This window comes from Oratosquilla oratoria, chromosome 20 (assembly GCF_046742065.1).
Source record: "Oratosquilla oratoria isolate Oo_2021 chromosome 20, ASM4674206v1, whole genome shotgun sequence".
Taxonomy (NCBI): domain Eukaryota; kingdom Metazoa; phylum Arthropoda; class Malacostraca; order Stomatopoda; family Squillidae; genus Oratosquilla; species Oratosquilla oratoria.
The window spans coordinates 29,718,326-29,739,159 of NC_134796.1; the positions used below are offsets into that span (position 1 = coordinate 29,718,326).

The 20,834-nt window shown below is 40.9% G+C and overlaps 1 protein-coding gene across 1 annotated transcript in view; it reads left to right on the forward strand.

Annotated features, from left to right (window-relative positions):
• LOC143036434 (myotubularin-related protein 9-like) overlaps positions 1 to 20,834 on the forward strand; it is a 56,298-nt gene that overhangs the window by 6,549 nt on the left and 28,915 nt on the right. Inside the window, 5 exon segments of the mRNA XM_076203785.1 lie at positions 7,266 to 7,417; positions 7,852 to 7,977; positions 16,541 to 16,690; positions 16,981 to 17,092; positions 18,906 to 19,027. Coding sequence (XP_076059900.1) covers positions 7,266 to 7,417; positions 7,852 to 7,977; positions 16,541 to 16,690; positions 16,981 to 17,092; positions 18,906 to 19,027 — 662 coding nt within the window.

Here is a 20,834-nt window from a genome sequence, read left to right on the forward strand (position 1 = left end):
TCTTGATGTTGCCAAAGGCATATCCTGGTGTGTACTCGCCAGTGAGCTTCGGGAATCTTTGGCTTCCGGCTTTTGCGTGGATACTTGAGATGAGGTTGTTCAGTTTCTTTTTAATGGCCTCGGTTGGGTTGCGTGTTATCTTCATGAATTTGGTGGTGTCATTGAATATGGTGTTCATCTTTTGGATATACTCTTCTTTGCTGATGATAACATAGGCGGCGGTCTTATCAGCCCGTCTGATGGTAATGTCTGGGTTCTCGCGTAGTTGCTTTGCGGCGATGTGATGGTATTTATTAATCAGCTTACTATGGTAAGTTCCTCGGGTTTTTCCAGCTTCAGCAAGAAGGGATGGTTGAAGATCTGGGTTAGTGCTAACTTGTCCAGTCTGTTCAAGTTGTTGAATATCATCGAGGAGGACTTCTATCTCAAGTCGCTTTCGGTGTGGTTGTGGCTTCGAGAGGAAGTGGCAGTTGAGTCCCATATTTAACAGTTCTTCTTGATCTTTTGTGGGGACGTAGTTGGTGAGATTCACATAGCCCGCTGGAGGCCGGGGAAGTTTTATGTTACCCCCATATAGCTTGGTTAGTTTTTTCACCATACCGCTTTCCACTCCTTTGCGGTGTTGATCGTAGATTGCTTGTAGTTTGATGTTAATCTCTTTTTTAAGGTCAGTTGGAGCTTTTGTTTCGTTCCATTTCTTCTCTAGATTTCTCACTTCCTCTAGCTGAGAGTGTATTATCTCCCTTTTCTCTTCTATTTGACGCTCAACTAGTTCTCTCCGGAACTTGTGAGTGAACTTTTCATTTCTGGCTTTCTCGTCGTGAAGTTTTATTTTTGTGTAGCCAGGTAGGATATTTTCTTGCAGGCAGACGAGGTTAAATGCTATTGAAGATTCATTTTTGATTATCGTCTGTCTGCAAGAAAATATCCTACCTGGCTACACAAAAATAAAACTTCACGACGAGAAAGCCAGAAATGAAAAGTTCACTCACAAGTTCCGGAGAGAACTAGTTGAGCGTCAAATAGAAGAGAAAAGGGAGATAATACACTCTCAGCTAGAGGAAGTGAGAAATCTAGAGAAGAAATGGAACGAAACAAAAGCTCCAACTGACCTTAAAAAAGAGATTAACATCAAACTACAAGCAATCTACGATCAACACCGCAAAGGAGTGGAAAGCGGTATGGTGAAAAAACTAACCAAGCTATATGGGGGTAACATAAAACTTCCCCGGCCTCCAGCGGGCTATGTGAATCTCACCAACTACGTCCCCACAAAAGATCAAGAAGAACTGTTAAATATGGGACTCAACTGCCACTTCCTCTCGAAGCCACAACCACACCGAAAGCGACTTGAGATAGAAGTCCTCCTCGATGATATTCAACAACTTGAACAGACTGGACAAGTTAGCACTAACCCAGATCTTCAACCATCCCTTCTTGCTGAAGCTGGAAAAACCCGAGGAACTTACCATAGTAAGCTGATTAATAAATACCATCACATCGCCGCAAAGCAACTACGCGAGAACCCAGACATTACCATCAGACGGGCTGATAAGACCGCCGCCTATGTTATCATCAGCAAAGAAGAGTATATCCAAAAGATGAACACCATATTCAATGACACCACCAAATTCATGAAGATAACACGCAACCCAACCGAGGCCATTAAAAAGAAACTGAACAACCTCATCTCAAGTATCCACGCAAAAGCCGGAAGCCAAAGATTCCCGAAGCTCACTGGCGAGTACACACCAGGATATGCCTTTGGCAACATCAAGACACACAAAGAAGGCAATCCCATAAGACCCATCATTTCACAAATACCTACCGCCACATATCCCATAGCAAAGAAACTAAATGAGCTTCTCACTCCTTACGTCCCAAGCACATACACACTTACTTCAGCCTCTGATTTCCTGGAAATCTTAAGGGATGCTCCTCCAGTAGAAAATGCCTCCATCGCATCGCTGGATGTGGAAAGTCTCTTTACCCACGTCCCAATAAATAAGACCATCGATTTCATCTTAAAACGAGTGTACCACAGCAATGGCACAAAGCCTCTTGACATCCCAGAAAACACCTTGAAAAAACTACTCGAAATTTGTACAAAAGAGGCCCCCTTCACCTCTCCCAGTGGACAGCTTTACAAGCAGATCGACGGTTGTAGCAATGGGAAGCCCTCTCGGTGTCTTATTTGCCAACTTTTATATGGGTACCATTGAAACCGAGGTCCTCGCAACAGCTCGACCCTCATTATACTGTAGATACGTGGATGATATCTTCGTACAATTAAAAGATATCGATGAACTACAAGACCTGAGGAATCGATTCATCGCAGCCTCAGACCTCAATTTTACTTACGAGGAAGAAAATAATGGATGCCTCCCCTTCCTTGATGTCCTCGTCACCGCTCGAAATACAGGCTTCGTAACTACAGTATACACCAAACCGACAAGCACTGGACTCTGCTTAAACGGAAATAGCGAGTGCCCGAAGCGCTACCTACAATCCACCATCGGCGCTTACGTTAGAAGGGCCCTCTCGCATTGCTCCACTTGGACACAAACCCACCAAGAACTGGAGAGAATCACACAAGTACTTATCAACAATGGATACGCAAACTCAGATGTATCACAAGCAATACAAACACATTTAAACAAATGGTACACCGACGAAGACAGAAACACCACAAGCGAAAAGAAACCTATAAAAATCTACTACAAAAGCCATATGTCCACAGAATACAAAGCAGACGAGAAGATCATAAAGGACATTATTCACAAGAATGTACTACCCACCGACCCAGCAAAACACATCCAGATCATCATATATTACAAGACAAAGAAGACATCCCAACTAATGATACGTAATCGCCCCAACACAACGAAAACAGAGTTACAAGAAGACCATGTTGTATACCAATATAGCTGCAATAGTGAGGAGTGTGGACCTCATTCTTACATTGGTATGACAACCACTAAGCTTACAAGACGCCTGACATGCCATTTGAGTAACGGATCCATAAAGTCCCACCATACTACCAAACTCAACAGACCACTAACAAGAAAAGATCTGGACCACAACACAACAATCATTGACAGAGAAAGAGATCCACGAAGGTTGCTACTCCTTGAAGCACTCTACATTCAAGCAAAGCAGCCATCAATCAACATCCAGGTGGAAGACCTACGGGTCTTGCCATCTAGCAAAAGACTAAGTGCTAAGCGACCAACGAACCCCATCGCTTCGCCCACTGGGAGAGACCACCCCCCCCGCGAGTGAAAACAACGCACGCTCATTGGCTACCATCCACCAATGAGCATCCAACTTTTCCTCGACACAGTGTCCATGATCCGTACATCCCATATATAACCTACACAGAAAACTTGACACATCATATCGCCCTGGAAGATGGAACAAGAGAGTTCCGAAACGTCGGCCAATATAAGAGATCTCCTAAACAGACTTACAGAAAATGATAAGTCAACTATTCGTCGTATAGAGACTATACGCAAGAAGATAATCAAAAATGAATCTTCAATAGCATTTAACCTCGTCTGCCTGCAAGAAAATATCCTACCTGGCTACACAAAAATATATATATATGTATATATATATATATGTATATATATGTATGTATATATATATGTATGTATATATATATATGTATGTATATATATGTATATGTATATATATATATATATATATGTATGTATATATATGTATATATATATTGTTTTATATATATGTATATATATACATATGTATATATATATATGTGTATATGCGTATATATATATATATACGTATATATATATATATACGTATATATATATATGTACGTATATATATATGTATATATATACGTATATGTATATGTATATATGTATATATATATGTATATATATATGTATATGTATATATGTATATATATATGTATATGTATATATGTATATGTATATATGTATATGTATATATGTATATGTAAATGTATATATGTATATATATATATATGTATATATATATGTATATACAGTGCTCGACAAAAGTTCGCGGCGCCTCAGCGAATCTAAACAAAAATGCACAAAAATGTAATTAATCATTATATTTATTGGATTTTTACTCACTAATACTTGGTTGGGAGTCTTTTGCGCTTTAACACAGCCTCAAGACGACGTGGAAGTGAAGCAGCTAGGTTGTGGAGGGTTGTAGGCTCAAAATTATCCCAGATTTCCTGAATGGCTGCCTCGAGTTTGGGTATAGAGCTGACGTCTTTGCCTTGTAACCTCTTCTTTATAATGTGCCACAAATTTTCAAGCTACCAAAAAAAAATGTACTGCAGACACTCTCTCACAATGACAGCCACATGGCAACTGAGTGGTGTTGTCTGGCATCTCTTCGTAAGACAGCAAGGGTAGTGAAGGAACAGAACCCTGGGGTGTTTGGTGAGGTGTCTGTGAGGACAGTGTCACGAAGGGTGCATGAGCTTGGGTACGTGAGTCACCAGCCTGTTGCTAAGCCACTTGTCACCAAGAAGCAGAAAGCCAGAAGGATTGAATTTGCCAAGAAATACTCTCACTGGACTGAGGACGACTGGCTTGACGTTTTGTGGTCTGACGAGGCCACCTTCAGTGTCACCTGTAACCGTGGTGCAAAGGTGTACCGGCGACATGGAAGTCAAGGGTACTGTCAAATTCCCTGATACTTTAATGGTGTGGGGCTGTTTCAGCGGCAAGGGCTTGGGGTCATTAGTAGTGTTACCCAAGAACTTAAAAGTGAACCAAAACGTGTACTTGGAGCTTCTGTGTGAAAATTTACCTGAATCATTTGAAAAAACAGGTGCCACAGTTTTTCAGCAGGACGGTGCCCCCTGCCACACTGCTAAATCCATCACTACTTGGCTCAACGACTGTGAAGTGAACTTTATAAAGGACTGGCCAGGTAATAGCCCTGATTTGAACCCAATTGAAAATTTGTGGCACATTATAAAGAAGAGGTTACAAGGCAAAGACGTCAGCTCTATACCCAAGCTCGAGGCAGCCATTCAGGAAGTCTGGGATAATTTTGAGCCTACAACCCTCCACAACCTAGCTGCTTCACTTCCACGTCGTCTTGAGGCTGTGTTAAAGTGCAAAGGACTCCCAACCAAGTATTAGGTGAGTAAAAATCCAATAGATATAATGATTAATTACATTTTTGTGCATTTTTGTTTAGATTCGCTGAGGCGCCGCGAACTTTTGTCGAGCACTGTATATACGTTATATGTATATATATATATATACGTTATATGTATATGTATATATATATATATATATATATATATATACAATGTATATATATATATATATATATGTGTGTGTGTGTGTACCGTATATATATTATATATATATATATGTATATATATATGTATATATATATGTATATATATATATTGTATATATATGTGTATATATATGTATATATATGTATATATATATATATATATATATATATGTATATATATGTATATATATATATATATATATGTATATATATGTATATATATGTATATATATTTATATATCTAGATATATATATATATGTATATATATGTGTGTATATATATATATATATATATATATATATCTATATGTATATATATATATATATGTATATGTATATATGTATATATATATATATATATATATATATATGTATATATATATATATATGTATATATGTATAATATATATATATGTATATATATATATGTATATGTATATATGTATATATATATGTATATATATATATATATATATATATATATATATATATATATATATATGTATATACAGGTAAACGTCGACTTACGATGGCCGCGACTTACGATTGTTCGACTTTACGATGACGACGACGACGACGACGATATGATAATTTAACCCCTTCCATACGGTGCCGCACACGTAGGCGTCATGAGGAGCAAGTGGATTCGCGACGCTGCCATATCGGCGTCTTGATTATATTTATTGTAGTCGCCCCTGTGTTTTTACATTCTCTCAAATGTGCCCTAAATCCCATTCTCTGTGGTTTTCAAAATTCGCGGGTGAAAGAGAGAACGATCGATATAAGCGGTGACTATATTTTATGATGCGAGTATTATTACGTCACGTCGTACGGCTGGCATTGGCTGCTGCCCGCGAGATTTAAGTCCCGTACTGAAAATACATATTATAGTGTTTGAATATGGTAAAAAGGATAAAAATAATTAAATAAACTACTGTACATGTTTAATAGGCTATATTCAGTATCTCTGGTGGTTAATATACAGGTAGGCTAGGTACAGTGACCACGGAACAGAGTGGGGATCGACTTACGATGAGATCGTCTTACGATGGCTCTATCGAAACCTAATGCCATCGTAAGTCGACGTTTACCTGTATATATATATATGTATATATGTATATATATATATACATATGTAATATATATATATATATATATATATATATATATATATATACATATATATATATGCATATATATATATATATATATATATATATATATATATATATATATATATATAACGTAGAAAACACTGTTGGAGTAGAAAAGACTGGAAACGGGGAATCTATATATTTCAATTGCAAACTGCAATCCTCTTCTTCTACTGAAGAGGATTGCAGTTTGCAATCGAAATATATAGATTCCCCGTTTCCAGTCTTTTCTACTCCAACAGTGGTTTCTACATTATTGACAAATGTGTGATTATATTTTTCACCTGTAATATATATATACTGTATATATATAGTATGTGTGTCTGTATATATATATATATATATTTTATTTCTTTTCTTTTCCTTCTTTTTCTTTCATAAAACAAGAATGGTAGAGTATTCTATTCCTGAGATTCAGATAATAGTAGTTGATAATAGTAATAATTTTTTGATCACTAAACACTTTTTTCAGATTATATATCTTTTAGAGCAAAGAGAAAAAAAAAAGGCCTATCCTTCCTTTTGTGAAGTGATGTTGTTTTCTGCAGAATGGGCATATAGTTTCAAGATTTGATTGCCTGACAAGAAATAATGGGTCTTTTTTTTTCAGAAACTATATTTTTCAATGATTCATCAACTCTCATGAACATTCTCAGGAGCAGTTTCTCACTCTCTCTCTCTCTCTCTCTCTCTCTCTCTCTCTCTCTCTTGCAGTATTGTTTTTTTTTTATTGCTTGCATTAAACTTGATTATCCTTATATGTCAAATAATTCAATGTATTCATTTCAGATGAGCCAACATTGTTATACCCATTCTTCTATAGACCAATGTACACTGTTTTGGAAGATGGTTGGACAGCTTTTCTGCCAGAGTCAGAGTTTTCCCGGCTTGTGCAATCAGGGGATGACTGGAGAATGTCTTATGTGAACAAAGATTACAAGGTTAGTTTGATATATACATCAGCATTGTCAGCGTCTTCATAGATGAGGTGCTGAGCTGGGAGAGGCAGTGAATGAGTTTCAATGAATGTGGAGTGGTTGCATGCTTTGACTCAGCCACCCTCCTCATGGGGAAAAGAGGGCCCTATGTGTGTATATGTATGTATGCACAGGTTATTTGTATCTTGAATCAATTGATAATGAATAGTTGCCTCGAGTTTCACAAAGTGGAAAACCAATAGCCCCACAGTGGAAGAAACTTTGGACTGCTGTTTGTGTTGTATTAGTGTGGGACTATCTCTCTGTTCCTGACTGAAAGTGGTAGGGGGAGGGGGGTAGTCACCAGTTGTCCACTGTTATTGATCCTTGTATCTTGAAAAAATATATAGATAAGATAATAGTCCATCTGTATTTAATTGACTTAAGACTAATTACAGGTGTGTCCATCCTACCCAAGTGCAATGGTTGTCCCAAAGAGTATCGATGACAATGAACTTGTGGCAATTGCTAACTTCCGTCAGGGTGGACGATTTCCAGTCTTGGCATACAGACATGAGAGCTCTGTAAGTATATATCAAGTTTGGGTACAAGGGAGCTTATATGTTGTTTGAAACTTTCTAAAATGTTGAGTGTCCAAAAGCTTATGTGTAAATTCAACCTCATGCCTACCAGTAACAGAATATCTTTTTACCACACTGAAATTGTTTTGTTCTGCATGAAGGGATTGAAAGGGAGGGGGTCACTGATTAAGTGAAGTGGCTTTGCTGTGGATGTACTGTGTCTTGCTACATTCCTTCTGACACAGGGCAGTGGGCAGGATACAGGGATGACCCGTCACCCATGAAGAGCTAAGATGAGAGGGAGGACAGGGTGGTAGAGGAGTGGAATGGATGGGAGTAGATACATACCTTTGATTTGGCTGCCTACTTTATGAGGGGGAAGAAGCTCTTGGTAAATAGATAGATTGAAATGATCTTATTTCATCCCCAGGTAACAAGTCATAATTTCTTTTTATTAGGTCAAAGTTAAACCAAGGGCATGGTTCATTAAATTCCACACCAGAAAGTCCTCTGTAAGGGGGGCCATTCCAGCTTCCCAATACAGGAGAGATTGTGACATAAAACCATATCATTATTTCTAGATCACATACAACTCCGTGAGTTGTATATCACAGTAAAAAAAGATTACCTCAAGTTTATGAAAGCAGGTGGAGATTCATTTTTGTTGGATACCCCCAATCATAACATAATATCTGTCACTGTTTCTACTAATTAGCCTCTTCAATATGAGTCAAATTCTTGCATGCAGCATTAGATGCCTGATGTACAAATATTTGTTGATGCATCACAATACTCACAATTTAAAATATAAAGTCAGAGCTTTATTATTCGTTCTCTAACTCTGACTATATTAATAAAATATACATATACCAAAGAATTTTTCTCCCTTACAAGGGAGGTACCCAAAAAATAAAAACTCCACTCCCACTGATTCCATCCCCACATACTCCACTCCCATTCTTATCTTGGCTCCTCCTGGATAATGGGTCATCCCTGCATCTCGCCCACTGCCCAGGGTCTGAAGGAGTGTTGCAAAACAGCACATCCACAGCAAGGCCAGTTCATGAAATCAGCAACACCCCCATATCCATCCCCTCATGCAGAGAAAGAGAAGATGGGGAGAAATCCCTTTGGGCTGCATCAAATTATTATTTTCACACATACTCCTTCACCCAACATCTCCCACCCACTCACTTTCATGCATCACAGCATCATACAAACACAACCATTCTCCTTCACCCCTGTCTTCTCTCTTCTCCCATCCTATCTCAACAGACATTCCCCTCTTTCCCAATGCCCCTTTTACCCCATCCATCCATCTCATCCTTGGTTGCCCATTCATGTTCACTCCTTCTACCCCTGCCTTCCACATGTCTTTTACTAATCTTTCTTCATTTATTCTTTCCATGTGTCCAAACCATCCCAATACTCTTTCATCAATCCTATCTCCCAACTCCCTTTCCACCCCTGTTCTCCTCCTCACCTCCTCATTACTCACTCTATCTAGCCTAGTAACCCCCATCATACTTCTCACACACCTCATCTCAAACACATTCAAACTCCTTCTCTCTTCCTCTCTTATGTGCTGTTGGCACAATCACCCCTTCATACATTCTCCTCTTAGCATCAATTCCCAAATGTCTACTTCCCATTACCTTTCTTAATCCCACAAGGCATTTACTTGCTTCTCTCAATCTACATTCTACCTCCACCTCCACTCATCCCTTTCCTGCCACATTTGCACTCAAGCATCTAAAACTATCTACTTCCTCCAGTCTCTCTCCCATAACACTTCCAGTCTGCTACCACATTCTCACCTTATACATCTCATCTCCTTACTTTTACCCACATTGATCTTCAACTTTCTTCTTTTGCACACTTTCCTAAACTCTGTCACTAACTTCCTGAATCCTTCCTCTGATCCTGCCACAAGTGCAGTGCTGTCAGCAAACAACAACTGGCTTATATCCCACTTTTCTCCATTTCCTTTAACCATCTCCAATCCTGATCCATTTTCCTTACTTTTACCTCTCACACCACCCCATCCATGTATAAGTTGAACAGCCAAGGTGATATAACACATCCCTGGCAAAGTCCCACCTATATCTCAAATTACTCACTCTCCATTTCTCATACATATACCAAGGCTTTTTCCCCTTTACAAGGGAGGTAGCCAAAAAGAAAAAGGCATAAAAACATTCCCACCCATTCCATCCCTGAATACACTCCACTCCCCTCCACTCTCCCTCTTATCATAGCACCTCCTGGATGATGGGTCATCCCTGCACCTTGTCCACTGCCCTGGGTCAGAAGCAGTGTCGCAAGACACAGCACATCCACAGCAAGGCCGCTTCATTAAATCGGCGACCCCCCCTCACCGTCCCCCCATGCATAAAAGGAGAAGGCAGGGAGAAATCCCCTCGGGCTGCGTCAAATTTTGCTCACATATACTACCTCACCCCCATCCCCCCACCTATTCCACCTCATGCATCACAACATCATCCATATAGAACCATTCTCCATTCACCCCTGTCTTCTGTCCTCTCCCATCCTTCCTCAACAGACATTCCCCTCTTCCCCAAAGCCCCCTTCACCCCATCCATCCACCTCATCCTAGGACGTCCCCTCATGTTCACTCCCTCCACATCTGCCTTCCATATCTCTTTTACTAGTCTTTCTTCACTCATTCTCTCCAAGTGTCCAAACCATCCTAATACTCTTTCATCAACCCTATCTCCCAACTCCCTTTCCACCCCTGTTCTCCTCCTCACCTCTTCATTTCTCATTCTGTCTAGCCTAGTAACCCCCATCATACTTCTCACACACCTCATCTCAAACACATTCAAACTCCTTCTCTCTTCCTCTCTTATGTTCCATGTTTCTGCCCCATATAGTGCTGTTGGCACAATCACTCCTTCATACAGTCTCCTCTTAGCATCCATTCCCAAATGTCTATTCCTCATTACACTTTTTAATCCACCAAGGCATTTACTCGCTTCTCTCAATCTACATTCTACCTCCACCTCCACTCCACCTTTTCCTGCCACATTTTCACCCAAGTATCTAAAACTATCCACTTCCTCCAGTTGCTCTCCCTTAATGCTCACTTCCAGACTACTGCCACTTTCACCCCTTGTACATCTCATCACCTTACTTTTACCCACATTTATCTTCAGCTTTCTTCTATCACACACTCTCCCAAACTCTGTCACCAACTTCCTCAATCCCTCCCCTGATCCTGCCACAAGCGCAGTGTCGTCTGCAAACAACAGCTGGCTCACCTCCCACTTTTCTCCATTTTCTTTAACTATCTCCAATCCCTGACCCACTACCCTTGCATTTACCTCTTGCACTACCCCATCCATGTATAAGTTGAACAGCCAGGGCAACATAATGCATCCTTGACCAAGTCCCACCTTTACCTCGAGCCATTCACTCTCTCCATTTCTAATCCTGACACAAGCTCTACTACTCTCATAAAAACTCTTGACAGCTCCTAGAAGCTTTCCTCCTATCCAATATATCCACAAAACCTCCCACAGTGCCTTTATATCTACCCTGTCATAAACCTTTTCCAGCTCCATAAAGGCCCAAAGAACATCCTCCCCCTTTCCTATAGCTTTCTCACATATCTGTGACAAAAATCTGATCTACACAACCTCTACCCATCCTAAAGCCACACTGTTCCTCACCAATTACTCCCTCTGCTCCTCTCCTAACCCTCTCAATCAAGATCCTCCCATAAGCCTTCCCAACTACACTTAACAAGCTAATCCCTCTCAAACTACTACATTCACACTTGTCCCCTTTTCCCTTGTAAAGTGGAACTATACAGGCGCTCCTCCAGTCCTCCGGCACTCTACCCTCTCTTCAGCAAACATTAAATAACCTCACCAGCCAGTCCACCATCACTGTACCTCCTTTTTTTAGACTTTCTGCATGGCATCCATCCAGACCAGGTGCCTTACCTGCTTTCATCATCTTAACAACTGCCTTCACTTCATCCTTCCTTATTTCTCCTCAATTTTCCTCACTCATCAGGGTCATTTTCTTAGCATTTCCCACTGCAGCTATCTTTCCCTCCCTATCCTCCTTCACATTTAGCAACTCCCTAAAATACTCTGCCCATCTTCCCCTTACTGCCTTCTCTTCCATTATCATCTCTCCATCTGCACCTTTTACCTTTTCTTCTCTACTTGATTCGCCTCCTCTTCCTCTCTTAATTTCTTTCCAAAACATCATTTTATTACTTTCAAATTTTTCCGTCATACTCTTACCCCATTTCACATCTGCTCTCCTCTTTGCCTCCTTTACCTTTTGCTTTACTTCTCTTTTCTTTTCTTTGTCCCTTGTCCTATTTTGTAACCAATCTGTGAAAGCTTGCTTCTTCTCTTCTACAACCTTCTTTGTTTCCTCATCCCACCATTCACTACCCTTCCTTCTATTTCCTCCTGTCCTTCTTGTTCCACACACCATCTTTGCACACTTTGTGACTCCCTCCTTGAACCATTCCCATTCCTCCTCCACTCCTAGCTCTACTCTATCCTTCACTCCCTCCCACTCCTCTTTCAGCTTCTTCTTGTACTCCTTCTCCTTTTCCTTTTCATTTAAAGAGTTCACTCTAAGCACCTCCCTACCTTTTGTCCCTTTCCTCTTCCTCCATCTATCCTCCACTCTCAACTTACCTTCCACCAAAAAATGATCTGATATTCCCCCACCCTCTCCCATTAGCACATGTACATCCTTAACTCTTCCTATCATAATCCTATTTACCACTACATAGTCCATTAACGCTGTCTACCAACCTTCCATCCACCACCCTCTCCCATGTGTACTTATGCTTGACTTTCTTCCGAAACACTGTATTTGCTATCATCAACTCTCTTTATAGACACATTTCCACCATCAACTCTCCACTACGATTCTTTCCTGGAACTCCACATTTCCCAACCACTCCATCAATTGGATCATTTCCTACACTAGCATTAAGGTCTCCCAATACTATTACATTGATATTTCTCCCTAAATCCTCTATGCACTCATTTAAATCTATCCAAAAAGCCTCCCTTTCTTCTATGCTCTTCTCACTGCCAGGCCCATATGCACTTACAAAAACCCACATCTCCTTTCCCAGTTCCACCTTCATCCACATTATCCTTGAGGAAACCTCCTTCCACTCCACTACACATTTACCTATCTCTTCACTTATTAGTATAGCCACCCCTTCCCTCCCTCGCCCTCTCTTCACTCCTGATAACCTCCCACTTACACTCGCCCTTCCCTTTCAGCTTAGTTTCACTCAAAGCCAACACATCCATCTTTCTTCTCACAAACACACTACCTATCTCTTCCCTTTTACTCTCATCTGTACCACATCCACGCACATTAAAAGACCCAAACCTTAGGGTGCTGATCGGAAAACTCCTAGACCCTCTTATGCCTTTACTTTTTTTTTTTAGGAATGCCCCCTGTGGGACTACAAGGAGAAGGATGCCTAGTCCCAATCCCCGTCCCTTTCTTCTCGCCTCTTACGATTCAAATGGAAATACTTGTTGGCAGTATTCTTTTCCCCCACCTTACTTTTACCCACATTTATCTTCAGCTTTTTTCTATCACACACTCTCCCAAACTCTCTCACCAACTTCCTCAATCCCTGCCACAAGCGCAGTGTCGTCCGCAAATAACAGCTGGCTCAACCTCCCACTTTTCTCCATTTTCTTTAACCATCTCCAATCCCTGACCCACCACCCTTGCATTTACCTCTTGCACCACCCCATCCATGTTCAAGTTGAACAGCCAGGGCGACATAACGCATCCCTGACAAAGTCCCACCTTTACCTCGAACCATTCACTCTCTCCATTTCTAATCCTGACACATGCTCTACTACTCTCATAAAAACTCTTGACAGCTAGAAGCTTTCCTCCTATCCCGTATATCCGCAAAACCTCCCACAGTGCCTTCCTGTCTACCTTGTCGTAAGCCTTTTCCAGATCCATAAAAGCCAAAAAAACATCTTTCCCCTTTCCTATAGCTTTCTCACATATCTGTCTTACCACTCTCTTACTACCACTGTCTTACTACTCTCGTAAAAACTTTTGACGACTCTTAACAGCTTTCCTCTTATTGACGAGTTAAACACCATATGAGGAGGGAGCCTTTATTTGTACGACGTTTCGCTTATTACAGCTTTTTCAAATACATATATCTGCAATACCTCCCACAATGCCCTCCTGTCTACCTTGTCATAAGCCTTTTCCAAAACCATAAGGACCAAAAAAATCCATACCTTTTCATAAAGTTTTCTCACATATCTGTCTTACCACAAAATCTGATCCACACAACCCCTACTTGCCCTAAACCCACAATGTCCCTCACCAATTACTTCCTCTGTTCCTCTCCTAATCTTCTCAATCAAAACCTTCCCATAAGCCTTCCCAACTACACTTAACAAATTCATCCCTCTGAAACTACTACTCTCACACTTGTCCCCTTTTCCATTGTAAAGTAGAACTATACAGGCACTCCTCCAGTCCTCCAGCACTCTACCCTCTCTTAAACAAACAATAAATAACCTTACCAGCCAGTCCACCATCATTGTACGTCCTTTTTTTAGACACTGCTTGACACCCATCCAACCCAGGTGCCTTACCTGCTCTCATCATCTTAACAACTGCCTTCACCTCATCTTTCCTTATTTCTCCTCCATTTTTCTTACTCATCACTGTCATTTTCTTAGCACTTTACACTGCAACTACCTTTCCCTCCCTATCCTCCTTCACATTTAGCAACTCCCTAAAATAATCTGCCCATCTTCCTCTTATTGGCGTTTCTTCCATTATTATCTCTCCATCTGCACCTTTTACCTTTTCTTCTCTACTTGATTCACCTCCTCTTCCTCTCTTAATTTCTTTCCAAAAATATTTTTATTACTTTCAAAGTTTCTGTCATACTCTTACCCCATTTCACATCTGCTCTCCTCTTTGCCTCCTTTATCTGCCTTACTTCTCTTTTCTTTTCTTTGTACCTCTCATAATTCTCTTGTCATATTTTGTAACCAATCTGTGAAAGCTTGCTTCTTCTCTTCCACAACTGCCTTTGCTTCCTCATCCCACCACTCACTACCTTTCCTTCTATTCCCTCCTGTCTCTCAGCTTCTTCTTATACCCATTCTCCTTTTCTTTCTCATTTAACCAGTTTACTTTAAGCATGTCTGTACCTTCTGTCCTTTTCCTCTTTCTCCATCTATCTTCCACTCTCAACTTAACTTCCACCAAAACATGATCTGATATTCCCCCACTCTCTCCCCTTAGAACATGTACATCCTTAACTCTTCCTACTATTCTCCTGCTTACCACTATGTAGTCCATTAATGCCCTATCTACCACCCATCCACCACCCTCTTCCATGTGCCCATGTGTACTTATGCTTGACGTTCTTCCTGAACACTATTTGCTATCATCAAGTCTCTAGACACGTCTCCACCATCGACTCTCCACTACGATTTTTCCTGGAACTCCATACTTCCCAACCACTCTGTCTATTGGTTCCTTTTCTACCCTAGCAATAAGGTCTCCCAATACCACTACATTGGCATTTCTCCCTAAACCCTCTATGCACTCATTTAAATCCATCCAAAGATCCTCTTTTCCCTCTACACTCGTTTGCCTACCAGGCCCATATGCACTTACAAAAACCCACATCTCCCTTCCCAGTTTCACCTTCATCCACAGTAACCTTGAAGAAACCTTCCACTCCACCACACGCTTATCTATCTCTTCACTTACTAGTATAGCCAACCCATCTCTCCCTCATCCTCTCTTCACTCCTGAGACCCTCCCAACTACACTCCCAATTCAAACTTGCCCCTCCCTCTCAACTTTGTTTCATTCACTGCCAACACATCCATCTTTCTTCTCACAAACATACTGCCAATCTCTTCCCCTTTACTCTCATCTGTACCACATCCATGCCCATTAAAAGACCCAAACCTTATGGTTCCGGTTGGAAAACTCCTCCCAGACCCTATTATGCCTTTGTTTTTTTTAGGGAATGTTGCCTTTGGGGCTACAGAAAGATGCCTAGTCCTATCCCCATCCCATTTTTGTTGCCTTTTACAACTCAAGTGGAAAGACTTTGTGGCAGTATTGTTTTCCCCCACCTCAGGGTTCAGCAAAATGAGAAAATGAATATTCATATAAGTGGTACAGGACAGTAACAAGAGTGGAGAATAGCATAATGGAGGGATAGTCGCAGTATAATAAAGTATCATAATTTCTCTATGAATAGAGATTTCCTCTACCACAGACAAAATGATGTGTGGCTCTGGTCCATAGGGGCACCCCATATAGACCCTAAAGTATCAGCTGCATGCTACTGAGCAGCTTTTAACCCCACAATAACATGCAACCACGATAATTCTTTGCCACATTGTGCCAAGTCATAGAATGTGAAAATAAAGATTAAAACTATAGGAAAAATATTGCCAGTACCCCACAATATATCCACACAATCATTTCTTAATAAACTGCCAAATTTTGTACAACTCATATGTGTACTATGTTTTAGGCTGTGCTTCTGCGTAGTGGACAGCCACTAACAACTCCAAATGGTAAGAGATGTAAGGAGGATGAGCGACTTCTTAGCCTTGTTCTAGGAAGAGGAAAGCGGGGCTATGTCATTGACACACGGACACAAAACCTCTCACAGTCTGCCAAGGTAATTATCAACATGAAACTTTCTTTAGTGCAGTTCAGATTTTAAAAGTCAATCAGGATTTAAAATATCTTTACCATGAATACAAGCAGGATGAGAACAATAGCCTTAAGCTGTCAGGACAGATTTAATCTAGAAGTATTAGGGAGATGGGTAGATGGAAAAATATTGGGATGGTTTGGGCACATGGAAAGAATGAGTGAAGAAAGACCAGCAAATAGAGTGTGAAAGGTGATAAAAAAATTTAGATGCAGTATAGTATTATTCATTATTAATTTTTTATATTCCAACAGCTTCGAGGTGGAGGATACGAATCAGAGCTTCATTATCCAAATTGGCGTCGTGTCCACAAACCCATTGACAGACATCATGTTCTTATTGATTCCTTCACAAAACTTATGGATGGTAATTCATATGCATTATTCCATCTCTGTAGTATATATATGTCTTGGAAATGGTTAAAGGAAATGGAGAAAAGTGGGAGGTGAGCCAGCTGTTGTTTGCGGACGACACTGCGCTTGTGGCAGGATCGGGGGAGGGATTGAGGAAGTTGGTGACAGAGTTTGGGAGAGTATGTGATAGAAGAAAGCTGAAGATAAATGTGGGTAAAAGTAAGGTGATGAGATGTACAAGGGGTGAAAGTGGCAGTAGACTGGAAGTGAGCATTAAGGGAGAGCAACTGGAGGAAGTGGATAGTTTTAGATACTTGGGTGCAAATGTGGCAGGAAAAGGTGGAGTGAAGGTGGAGGTAGAATGTAGATTGAGAGAAGCGAGTAAATACCTTGGTGGATTAAAGAGTGTAATGAGGAATAGACATTTGGGAATGGATGCTAAGAGGAGACTGTATGAAGGAGTGATTGTGCCAACAGCACTATATGGGGCAGAAACATGGAACATAAGAGAGGAAGAGAGAAGGAGTTTGAATGTGTTTGAGATGAGGTGTGTGAGAAGTATGATGGGGGTTACTAGGCTAGATAGAGTGAGAAATGAGGAGGTGAGGGGGAGAACAGGGGTGGAAAGGAGCTGGGAGATAGGGTTGATGAAAGAATATTAGGATGGTTTGGACACATGGAAAGAATGAGTGAAGAAAGACTAGTAAAAGAGGTATGGAAGGCAGATGTGGAGGGAGTGAACATGAGGGGACATCCTAGGATGAGGTGGATGGATGGGGTGAAGGGGGCTTTGGGGAAGAGGGGACTGTCTGTTGAGGAAGGATGGGAGAGGACAGAAGACAGGGGTGAATGGAGAATGGTTGTATATGGATGATGTTGTGATTGCATGAGGTGGAATGGGCGTGGGGACGGGAGGTGAGGTAGTATGTGTGAGCAAAATTTGACGCAGCCCAAAGGGATTTCTCCCCGTCCTCTCCTTTTATGCAATGGGGGGATGGAGAGGGGGGGGTCGCCGATTTAATGAAGCGGCCTTGCTGTGGATGTGCTGTGTCTTGCGACACTGCTTCTGACCCAGGGCAGTGGACAAGGTGCAGGGATGACCCGTCATCCAGGAGGTGCTCAGATAAGAGGGAGGGTGGAGGGGTGTGGAGTGTATTTAGGGATGGAATGGGTGGAAATGGTTTTATGCCTTTCCCTTTTTGGCTACCTCCCTTGTAAGGGGGGAAAAGCCTTGGAATATGTATGTATTATTTTTTAATAGTTCAGAAATATGCTGTTCATAAATTTAGTATGAATAGATATATAGGTAATTACTCTAGGATAAAGAGTGTTCAAAAAATATTAATTTTGTAAGAGGTTAGTGTTTCAAAGAAACTAATTCCTGGATGTTTCATAACCTAGGTTGTAGGGATTAATTGAAATAAGTACAGTACTTTCAAAGATTATCTTTTATGCTACTTGGGTTACAAGGGATTCCTTCATTAAAACAAATAGATGTAAGACTTAAAAATTCAGAGATTGTTGATGATGATATGGTTTAACATCACAAACTCCCCCCGAATGGGAGGGTAGTAATATATTATAATCATTACTGAACTACAAAAAAAGATAGCTTTCCAGAATGACACTTAACTTTTCAGCAATCAGGTATTCAACAGTGAAAGTATACATAAACAAAAATAAACAGGATGCTACTTTGTTTTATGGGTACCTCCCTTATAAGGGGGAAAAACCTTTGGTATATGTATGTAAGTATGCTATTTTATAATTTCATAATTGCCAGGAACTAATAAAAATAACTAGAAATTTTATATTATTGTTTTCAGGCATAAATGATAACAGCTCTGGAATGGACAAGTGGTTGAGTCGTTTAGAAAATTGTTCATGGATGAATAACATTAAAGAAACGCTAAATTGTGCCTGTTTAGTGGCTCAGTGCCTTGATCAGGTTAGTTCAAGTTTTATATAAATGTGCACCTCAGTATCTTCCTTTTCTGAATGTTGTTCATGAATTATTAGTTGAGTATTGCTTGCAAGATGTGTTAATATAAATTCCTCATTGTATATTCATGAGATGTACAAGGGGAGAGAGTGACAGCAGGCTGGAAGTGAGCATAAAGGGTGAAAGACTGGAGGAAGTTGTAGATACTTGGGTGCGAATGTGGCAGGAAAGGGAGGAGTGGGGGTGGAGGTAGAATGTAGATTGAGAGAAGCGAGTAAATGCCTTGGTGGATTAAAAAGTGTAATGAGAAATAGACATCTGGGAATGGATGCTAAGAGGAGGTTATATGAAGGAGTGATTGTGCCAACAGCACTGTACGGGGCAGAAACATGGAACATAAGAGAGGAAGAGAGAAGGAATTTGAATGTATTTGAGATGAAATGTCTGAGAAGTATGATAGGGGTTACTAGGCTAGATAGAGTGAGAAATGAGGAGGTGAGGAGGAGAACAGTGGTGGAAGGGGAGTTGTTGTTGTCGTTCCCTAGACTGTCTGTCCGAGCAGTCCCGTCTCCCCAAGGAATGCCACAGCCGAAACTGGGTTTTCCCACAAATCCTTTATAGAGTGTATATTGTGTTGTTTGTGTGCATAATTGTGTTGGGAGATAGGGTTGATGAAAGAGTATTGGGATGGTTTGGACACATGGAAAGAATGAGTGAAGAAAGATTAGTAAAAGAAATGTGGAAGGCAGAGGTGGAAGGAGTGAATATGAGGGAGCGTCCTAGGATGAGATGGATGGATGGATGGGGTGAAAGGGTCATTACAAAAGAGAGCAATGTCTGTGGAGGAAGGATGGGAGAGGACAGAAGATAGGGGTGAATAGAGAAGGGTTGTATATGGATGATGCTGTGATGCATGAGGGGGATGGGGGGTGAGGAAGTATGTATGAGAAAAATTTGATGCACCCCCAAGGGATTTCTCTCCATCTTCTTCTCTGCATGAGGGAATGGAGAGGGAGGTCGCCGAATTTATGAAACGGCCTTGCTGTGGATGTGCTGTGTCTTGCGACACTGCTTCTGACCCAGGTGTAGTGGACAGGATGCAGGGATGACCCGTCATCCAGGAGGTGCCAAGATAAGAGGGAGGAGGGTGGAGGGGAGTGGAATATATAGGAAATGGAATGGGTGCAAGTGGTTTCTATGCCTTTTTCTTTTTGGCTATCCCCAGTGTAAGGGGAAAAAAGCCTTTGGTATATGTATGTATATGTCCGTCTGGGGTATTGGCTGCATGTTATTGTGGCAAAGTAGCATGCAGTTGATAATTTAGGGTCTGTATGGGGCGCCCCTATGGACCAGAGCCACACATCATTTTGTCTGTGATAGAGGACAACTCTGTTCATAGAGAAATGATGACACTTTTATACTACAACTGTCCCTCCGTTATGCTGTACCCCAACCCCTTGTTACTGTCCTGTCCAGTTTCTCTGAATATTCATTTTCTTTTTCGCCTACCTTCCCTGTGGTGGGGGAAAAGAATACTGCCACCAAGTATGTCCACTTGGATCGTAAGAGGCGAGAAGAAAGGGACGGGGATTGGAACTAGGCATCCTTCCCCTTGTAGCCCCACAGGGGACATTCCTAAAAAAAAAAGTAAAGGCATAAGAGGATCTAGGAGTTTTCCAACCAGCACCCTAAGGTTTGGGTCTTTTAATGTGCGTGGATGTGGTACAGATGAGAGTAAAAGGGAAGAGATAGGTAGTATGTTTGTGAGAAGAAAGATGGATGTGTTGGCTTTGAGTGAAACTAAGTTGAAAGG